The 9243-nt window shown below is 36.1% G+C and overlaps 2 protein-coding genes across 2 annotated transcripts; one reads left to right on the forward strand and one right to left on the reverse strand.

Annotated features, from left to right (window-relative positions):
* The first annotated feature begins 5983 nt into the window (after positions 1–5983).
* On the forward strand, positions 5984–7347 carry LOC6503089. The gene is made up of 2 exons (XM_001963368.4): positions 5984–6826; positions 7016–7347. The coding sequence occupies exons 1-2, from the start codon at positions 6065–6067 to the stop codon at positions 7112–7114; spliced, it is 861 nt and encodes a 286-aa protein (XP_001963404.2). The 5' UTR covers positions 5984–6064; the 3' UTR covers positions 7115–7347.
* Positions 7348–7384: 37 nt separating this feature from the next.
* On the reverse strand, positions 7385–8653 carry LOC6503016. The gene is made up of 2 exons (XM_001963369.4): positions 7727–8653; positions 7385–7662 (listed from the first exon to the last, which is right to left on the reverse strand). The coding sequence occupies exons 1-2, from the start codon at positions 8624–8626 to the stop codon at positions 7456–7458; spliced, it is 1107 nt and encodes a 368-aa protein (XP_001963405.1). The 5' UTR covers positions 8627–8653; the 3' UTR covers positions 7385–7455.
* Between the last annotated feature and the right edge of the window lie 590 nt (positions 8654–9243).

The raw sequence follows: 9243 nt of genomic DNA on the forward strand, positions 1-9243 counted from the left end.
CACCCAAAATAAATTGTTACATTCAACAATTGGTTTAACTAGAAAAACTGGAAAAACGAAATTTCCAGTTTTTTTTAATTTTTTATCTTTGCGCATTTATTTTAGATATACAATAATACATGTTTATTATATGATTGATCGGATATTCCATAACTTTGTTTTTTTTTATAAGTTAGAAGGATGGGACTTAGTACAGATTGCATTTTGGGAAATCTTATCCGATTTGCAAAATTTTATTAGGATAATTGGCTTAACTTTGTTGTTTTTGAAGCTAGAATGATGGGACTATCTATGGTTTCCGTTTTGGGCAATCTAATCCTATGTTTCATAAGAATCGGCCAACTATATCCTATACTTGCCATATAACTGAACGATCGGAAACGGCACAACCTTTCTATTTTTAAAGATGCTTGGGGCTGTTTCCAATATTTTTATACCCTTGCAGAGTGTATTATAATTTTGGTCAAAAATGTGCAACGCAGTGAAGGAGACCTCTCCGACCCTATAAAGTATATATATTCTTGATCAGGATCACCTCCTGAGTCGATATGAGCATGTCAGTCTGTCCGTCGGTCCGTCTGTCCGTCTGTCTGTTTCTACGCAAACTAGTCTCTCAGTTTTAGAGCTATCGAGTTGAAACTTTGCACACTCCCTTCTTTCCTTTGCAGGTAGTATATAAGTCGGAACGGCCGGAATCGCTCGACTATATCCTTTAGCTGCCATATAACTGATTGATCGGAAATGCCATAACTTTTGTGTTTTTTAAGTTAGAGGGGACTTTCCACACATGTTATATTTAACCAATATATCTTGTGTACAAAATTTCATAAGGATCGGCCGACTATATCCTATAGCTGTCATAGAACGATCGAAATTGGCATAACTTTGGTGTTTTTTAAGTTAGAAAGATGGGATTTGGTACAGATTCTATTTTGGGAAAAATAATTCAATATTCCAAATTTCATAAGAATCGGCCGACTATATACGATCCGCTACATATCTAATAATATAAGATGCGTGGCGCCACCTAGCGGACTGCGACTGAACTGCAAGGGTATATCAACTTTGGCTCCGCCCGAAGTTAGCTTTCCTTTCTTGTTAAAGATGCTTCGGGCTTTGTCAATATTATTATTAGAAAATTGATTTGATAGTGAAATTCTCATAATGGTCAGAGTTCTACATACAGTGGGTCGCAGCTTATTTAAACCAGCACCCTAAAAAAAACTCAGCTAAATATCTCGTGAACTAAAAAAGGTATCAAAATAATTAAAATGCAGATTTTAAGATTTACTTTTCAACTTAATATTTTAATTTCTATTTATTTTCTAAGATTTTTTTTACATTTAATAATAATATTTAAAGAAAATAACTACTAAAAATAGCGTCGCAGCGTATTTCAACCAGCTAGTCATAAATGGTTTAAACCTAACACAAATTAAAAAATCAACAAAATTAATATTTAGTATATACGATGTATAAATGTATATACGATCCGATACGTAACAATTTAGCTTTCCTTTCTTGTTTTTATTTGATTCCCTATAAAGCTGAAAATAATAAAATAGCATTAAACGCTTCTTGTCTCAAATCAACTGATTAAGTTCTTAAAAATGAGATTACAAGTTTCTCTGAAATGGGATTAATGTATGTATTATTCTTGGAATTTTCGAATATTTGTTTGTAAAATGTAGACTGGTTATCTTAGCTGACCGATCATAGAGTCACAGTAGCAATAGCATATACATATGTACATATGTATGTACCCATAGCATATTTATATAAGCGATGAACTGGTATCTGTAGGGGCTGTTACTCTTAATTGGAAAGAAAAATGAAAACGAATTGGAATATCTCTAACTAAAAAGTGGAAAGGCCGTCCCTGGTTCGCTCCTTGTATTCCGACGCCGACTTGTACCTACCAGAACTGCGTGGCTCCTGTCTTCGACTGGTGCATCCCCACCAAAGGCACCTTCGACATCTTCATCCCCCACATCGGCGCCAGCACTCTTGTCCAGCGAACAAGATCTGATCTGGAACATGCCAGTGAATGCCTTGAGTGCGGGCCTCGAAAAGGCCTCTAGTATAATATAGAGTATATATAAGTTCCATAAAATATATATTGTATATTAAGCAGACATTTATATTAAGTTAACAAGAATATCGGTAGTAAAGCAGTCGACAGCATATGATGCAGTATGACCATGTTGCGGCCTTTTTCAAAAAGACGTTTCGCAACACTGGGGAGGGGGAAAAACTCTTTGAAGCCAGCGATGTGAATTTTTCGAAATGCCGTTTTCTTTATTTAAATTTCAAGCGGTGCTTAGGCTACGTTATTGGTTCAGCTGCACACTCGGGCTTATAATATAAAGAATATTTAAAATATTATTAAAAAGACATTAGGTGTCTTATTTTTATAAGGAAGACACACTTTTTCAGTGTGGATCTAAAAACCTGAAAGTTTTTTTTAATTTCTGAACAACAATTATTATATTTTCAATGGGAAAAATGAATGAAAACTATAAAAAATCACAAAGTAAATTAATCCTAAATATAAACTAATCAATAACTAAACTAAATATCAGCTCTTCTTGGTATTTGCCTTTGGAGGAGGAGGACATAGGAGTTACGAGATAAATGTGACTGGGCACCCCTGCTCTAAGCGCTTCTTCATAATTGTAAGACATACATATATGAACTGATTAAAAATAATAATTTACATTTTCGAGGAAATCTCAATGGGGATTAATTTTCACAATAATCAGTAAGTTTGAAAATTCTCAGTAAGTTCGAAATTCCCCGCTTATGTTTAACCTTTCATGTTGATAAGGAAACCTGATTCAATATTTTGTTCATTTTTTTACTGACAATTAACAAACATCTACATATATGTATTGTCTATATATGTATTGGGAAGTGTGTTTTAAAAGCAGTAACTATTGTCTATCAATAATAAATTCAATTGAATTTCATCTGAAGCATCGTTTTAATATTTCTCAAATGTTTGTTAGTGTGCGCGAGGAGGCTGCACAGTAACCTATACAATATATGCTATAGAGTATTTACATAATTGATACACCCATCGAAAGGTATTAATTTAACAAGATCATTTTTATTCAATGAGTTTGCCAAAACTCAGATGACTTCTTCAGGGACTCAGATGATCTTCTTCCACCATATCTTTGTCGGCTAAAATTATTAGACCTACCACCATTGCAGGTACATACGTCGTACTTGTGCTGGGGCCATGCTCCTTCATAAAATTATTCTTGGTCAAGTTGACTCGAAACTTTTACTCGAAAAGATACTTTTCTCTGTTCCAAACAGGTCAACCAGGTCCTTCCGACCCCTTTGTTTATCAATTTGCAGATCTAATTTTGCGGATCATGATCCTTTTCGCGTTATCTGTAAAAACTATAACCTGTTGTCACATATATTGTCGCCTGAATTATCCCTAGATGTAATAAAATCAAAATTGATTGTTTTTCTATTAGAATAATTGCCTAATTCTTAATTATAATTAATTTTAATAATAATTGTATAAATAACAGTTAATTGTTATATTCAATAAATAAATAAATACAAACAGTCATTTAGCTTTGGAGTAATTTGGGTGAAAGCGAAACAATTTTCATTTACTAAATTTCTAAGATGAAAAATCATTGTAAAAAAGATCCCACGTCAATATATTACACAAAAATATTTTTTTCAAAAATATCAGAAAACTAAAATATTCTCTTATTTGAAGAAATGAGACAGATGATTTTGAAATTTTAATTCATATTTTCAGTTTTCATTGTCAATCTCAATTTTTTCAATATTCAATTTTCAACTCCAATTTTCAATTTCACTTTTCAATTTCAATTTTCAATTTCAATTTAAATTTCAATTTTCAAATTTTTCAAATTCAATTTCAATTTCCATTTTCAATTTCAATTTTAACTTTCAATTGTATTTCATCTGTTTTCGCATTATTTCTCAGTTTTTTTGTTTTTTTGTGATATTATGATATTGTTGTGTGATATTTTGACGTACTGATTAGCTTTATAAACCTAGAATAAATAAGAAAAAGTAAAATCATTTTTGTATAAATGTTTTAAATTATTGTTGTAAATAATTTTCGCCTTCATTCACTCCAGTTTCTCCTTCATTGACCTCCATCTCGTCATGACTGCTAAAGGTAAACATGCCAGATGAACTTCGTTCCTCACGGGTGTCCCCAGACAGACACTGTTTTTTTATATTATATTAATTTCATAATTAAATATAAATCGATTTAATTTCTGGAAATGAGTTCACATATTTTGTTAGTAACTGTAACCAAAAATAGGTACTTCGTTATATAATAGTTACGTCTTCACGAGGTAAAATACCGATATCAAAATATCTAATAACCATTTTGGTGACGAAATGGACATACAAAATATTCTACATCAAATTAATATAAATAAAAAAACAATAACAATATAAAATAATAATTTTTTTCTAAACGAAATTTTTTCTTAAAGGCTTGAAGAGGTTAGCGATGTTTTATATTTATTTTTTATAGAATATGTATGTACCACTGTGGGCTTTAATCACAAAAATCTTGAGAACTTCCTAACTCAGTACCCAGTTCAGAAATCAGTTCTCAGCTCGAATATTTTTAATAAATAGGGGAAAATGTTTAAAAAATGTTTCTCCACGGCAGAAAAATTTTGATTATCGATACTACAAAAAGTTATTGATTTTATCGAACAAGGAGCGGTTTGCACCGAGCCTCGATGCAGTTCTTCAGGACACAACCTGATACTCCATCGGGCCTGGCTGAAGTCGAAAAAAATATTCAAATCGTAAATAAAAAATCCTTCATATCTTCACATGCCAGTAGATCGGACCAATCAAATTCCAAAATTAAATTATTTACTTTCATACTGATCAGGCAATGACCGATCTCTGCACAGTTTTTTCAAACTACGTATTCACCTATGATGATAGCAGTTCAGCTCAGCCTTACACTTATAATATCCAATGAGCCAACCTTCTATTTTGCCCATCTTTCGATCAAAGTGGTGTGTTATCGGATCTTCTTAAGGTCAAGCCCGTGTATTCGCCAGGCCCTGATGGAGTACCAGGCTGTGTTCTGAAGAACTGCGCCGAGGCTCTGTGCAAACCGCTCGTTAAAATCTTTAATCTATCGCTGGAAACTTCGATCTTTCCCCTTATGTGGAAGAAATCTTTCATTATTCCGCTGCATAAAAAAGGGGAAAAATCCGACACTGCAAATTATAGAGGCATCTCTAAATTGTCAGCAATTCGAAAGCTTTTTGAAAAACTTTTCAATCCACATTTGCAACACCTATGTAGTTCAATAATAACTTTTTTTTAAAGATGTTACGTCGCGTGTAGTCCGCGCAACATCTGGCCAAGAAAGCCATCTTGGACCCCTACTTTTTACATTGTTTATTAACGACTTATGTAAGCTGATGACGTTAAGCTATGCCTTCAGTTTAAATTCACTAGCGCCCAGTCTAGACTTCAATCCGATTTGGATAAACTTCTAAATTGGTGTTTAGCAAATAACCTAAAGCTTATATTGATCAATTTATTAATATTGGATATTTTAATATGACAAATTTTTTTTATAAATATATTTAAATATAAATAATCACCAGTTTCTTAAGAAGCTATTAAATAAATAGATTCAGGACCAAATGACAACACTATCACTATCATATTATTATACGATCAATTATCAGCAATATATAGTCTATTTAGAAATAATTTTGAAAATTCCTAGAACTTCCTAGTTCCTAGAACAAACTATATGCATGTATCAGTCTACATATTTTCAAGGGAATTTACAATATTTGTACTTTGATGTGTTTCGTAAATAAATATACATAAAATTATATATGTTTAATGTGCGCCTGATACCTGATAGACGATAATCGGGCTATATAAATAGCGAAACCCATTCGCAAGTCTCTAGTAGTTTAAATATTAGAGCTGTTCATCAGTGAAGCATCGTTTTAATATTTCTTAATTATTTTTTTATTTTTTGTGCATTAATAATTGTTGACTAATAATGGGAAAGAGTCCTTCTGTTGCCATTTTGGCCATGGGATTGGCTTTCTGTGCTTTTTGTCACTTTTTCGACACCTGCAATGCAGACCTTGTTAGTGACTTGAGAAAAGGAATAGAAAGCTTGTCGAAAGCCATGGAAAAGTACACAGCCGAATTAACCATCAAGGAGAAGTTTGTGAAGCTGCAGGAGTTCATCGATATTGTTGATAATGGCATGCTGGACTACCAGGGAAAGGCCAAGGACAAGCTGCCCCAGGTTCGCTCCTTGAACACCGACGCCCGATTCACCTACCAAGCCTATGTGGCTTCCGTCTTCGAGTGGTGCATCTCCGTCAACAGCGCCTCCGACATCTTCATCAACGCCAGCAACCCGTCGCCAAGCAATAAGGATGTGATCTGGAACACGACAATGAATACCTTGAATGCGGGCCTCGAAAAAACCTCCAAGTCTCAAGAGCTCCTCAATAATGTCCAAAACAAAACCGCTGAGCTCAAGAATCTGTTCCATTCCATTTTGTTTGATGTCACCAGTGATTTCGGTCCGGATTCATTTTATGGCTTACAGATGATCGTCGGTCAGATTCTTAAACGGGATTTTTGGTGGTTTAATGATAAGCGTGAAGAGGCTATTCGCGACTACTTCTCGGCTCTGATGAACAAGCTCGAGGACGCCTACGAGTTAGTGAAAGACATCGACGTTGCCCTGAAGGAGGACAATGCCAAGTTCAACAAGTTCCACCAAGTAACTGAAGGCGTCAATGCTGTACGTTGTCCCACCCAACCCGTATAAATTTATCTTACCTGGTTCTGTAGAGTTTGTGGCAGGAAGAATTAATCGTATTATGCGGGTTGCTGATCAAGAATATATATATTTACCCTAGTATTGTGTGTGGGGGGAAGAGAAACCTCCTATCATATTTAATAGAATTAGTTCTGTTTTCTTTAATTTCAGAACAAACAACTATTTTTGTCGGATGCTGTGTACCTGCGAGCCACTTTCATTCCAGACATCAGGAAACTGAAGGATGAGTGCACCAATTACGTGAACTGACACGGATACTATTTATCAGCAGAGTTTAAGGATCAAAAAAGATATTTTAGCCGAGCAGCTCCTAAAAATTCGAATCAAATTCTTAAAATTCTGGTTAAAAGATTTGAGAGAAGATTTTTCCCATTTCATTGGAAGTGTGATTTGTTTACCCCCTTCTTTAATTAGGAAATTATTATGTAATCTATTTCCTTTATTTTCAAATAAAAGCTCACCTTTTTTACAAGCCTCTTAAACCCATGTATATTTTTCAATAAATGTTAATTTTTGATCTGCAGTCACTCAGTTTTATTTATTTAAAAAAATGCATATTTAAACAATCAAAAACAAACAGACCTCTGCCACTAATATGGCGGGTAGTTATATTTTGGTGGAGTCCATGAATTGCCGGGACGTCCTCTATCAGTGTCATGGGGCAAAGGCGTCCTTCCCGGAGGAGCACGTGGAGTTTCCCGCCGGACGGTGTACTCGAAACATAGGTTTCCCAATTCTTTGAAGATTTGTGGGAGACCCGAGCGCAGTTCGGGATTTCCCAGCAAAGCGACCATGTCCTGAAATTGGAGTAGCCATTTAAAGGTGCCTGGTTATCTCTTTGATATGCCTTGTTTGAAATACCTTATTGGGTGGAGTGACTGCTTCCAGATTCGGTTTTTCAGCCCCCAAACCAGCGTCGACTTCCTCGGCGACGGAGCTGGCATATGCGATTCTTTGGCTAAGGACCTCGAAGAACTTGTGGATCATCCGGATTTCCTCCTCCTTGGAGGCTATCCGGCGATCGTCGATCTCTGCACAGTACTCGGTGGGGGAAAAGGCCTCCACGATATCCCCGACCGACAGGCTCCTCAGGAAGGCAAGAATGGCCTGGTACAATCGACTGATAGCCGCCCCGACTCCTCGATCCTCCTGTCCGCGGTATCGCCGGCTTCCCGCCCTAATTTCCGTGATATCGCTCCGGAGCTTCCCCTCCCGCCTGGTATACTCACAATTTGCCCCAAAATCCGAATTAAGATCGGCCATCATTCTGTCCAGTTCGATCTTCAGCTGATTGGTCTTAAGCTCCAGCTGATGGAGGGAATTCAAGGAGTCGAGAGCCTTCTTCACGCCATCTCGAATGCTTGTCGCCATTATGTTCCACAGGAGCTCACTTTCCGCCGGCGACAGCTGGGTACTCTCGACGTTGGGCAGGAATAAGTCGAGGGTGCTGTTGACGGAGACGCACCACTCGAAGATGGGATTCACGCATCTCTGGTAGGAGAGACCGGCGCTGCTGGAGAGGCTGCGGACTCCATCCAGCCGGTGCTTGGCCCTGCCCCGGTAACCGATCATCGACCTGTCAATGGTCTCGATCGCGGCCTGCAACTCGGTCAGTCTCACTTTCGAATCCATCTCGCTCATATACCGCGATACAATCGTCTTCAAGCTCTTCAGCGACCTGTCGATGGCATCGTGATCCGCATTCTGGGCACTACTTGCCAAGGCCCATAGGCCCAAAATAAATCCGAATGCCAGGTGCATGACGATCAAATGCCAACTGAATTAGTTCGCAAAATACAGTGCCAGATTTCGAATCAATTTATAGTCTGATCAATGATCGGCTGATAACCGCAGTTCCCATATACCATATTCAATGTATATTATTGACTGATGCGGTCAATCTAATATTATTGACGCATTCCCCTCAACTATTCTCAACTATAATACTGGATATTAATTTAAAATAACATATTTTAACATATTTTCAGTCTTTTTCTGGTTGAGTTTGCTCACTCATTGTCCTCAAATAAGGATGTCTAGAAGGATATAAAATGGAGCTGCCATTTTCAGAACTTTTTCTTCAAGCTTTTCTCTCTTTTTATCAAAAACATCCAAAACACATCCCGAAAGAGTCTCAATTGTAAGCAGTGCTATTATTTCGACCATATCTGTTTAAACTACGAATCAATAAAATAAGTGCGACCTTGAAGTTGTTTATTAAATGCACTCTACTATATGTATTTTTTTATTTTATATTAATTTCATAATAAAATAAAAATCAATTTAATTTCTGGAAATTAGTTTACTTACATATTTTGTTAGTAACTGTTACCAAAAATAAATACTTCGTTATATAATAGTTACGTCTTCACGAGGTA

Source organism: Drosophila ananassae, chromosome XL (assembly GCF_017639315.1).
Source record: "Drosophila ananassae strain 14024-0371.13 chromosome XL, ASM1763931v2, whole genome shotgun sequence".
Lineage (NCBI taxonomy): Eukaryota > Metazoa > Arthropoda > Insecta > Diptera > Drosophilidae > Drosophila > Drosophila ananassae.

What these genes read in the sequence shown, in the direction of transcription:
- LOC6503016 (XM_001963369.4), bottom strand. Translation starts at nt 8,626, where the DNA reads ATGCACCTGGCATTCGGATTTATTTTGGGCCTATGGGCCTTGGCAAGT. An exon ending in CAGTCACTCCACCCAATAAG is followed by an intron (nt 7,663 to 7,726) that starts GTATTTCAAACA and finishes CTCCAATTTCAG; the next exon opens with GACATGGTCGCTTTGCTGGG.
- LOC6503089 (XM_001963368.4), top strand. Translation starts at nt 6,065, where the DNA reads ATGGGAAAGAGTCCTTCTGTTGCCATTTTGGCCATGGGATTGGCTTTC. An exon ending in TAACTGAAGGCGTCAATGCT is followed by an intron (nt 6,827 to 7,015) that starts GTACGTTGTCCC and finishes CTTTAATTTCAG; the next exon opens with AACAAACAACTATTTTTGTC.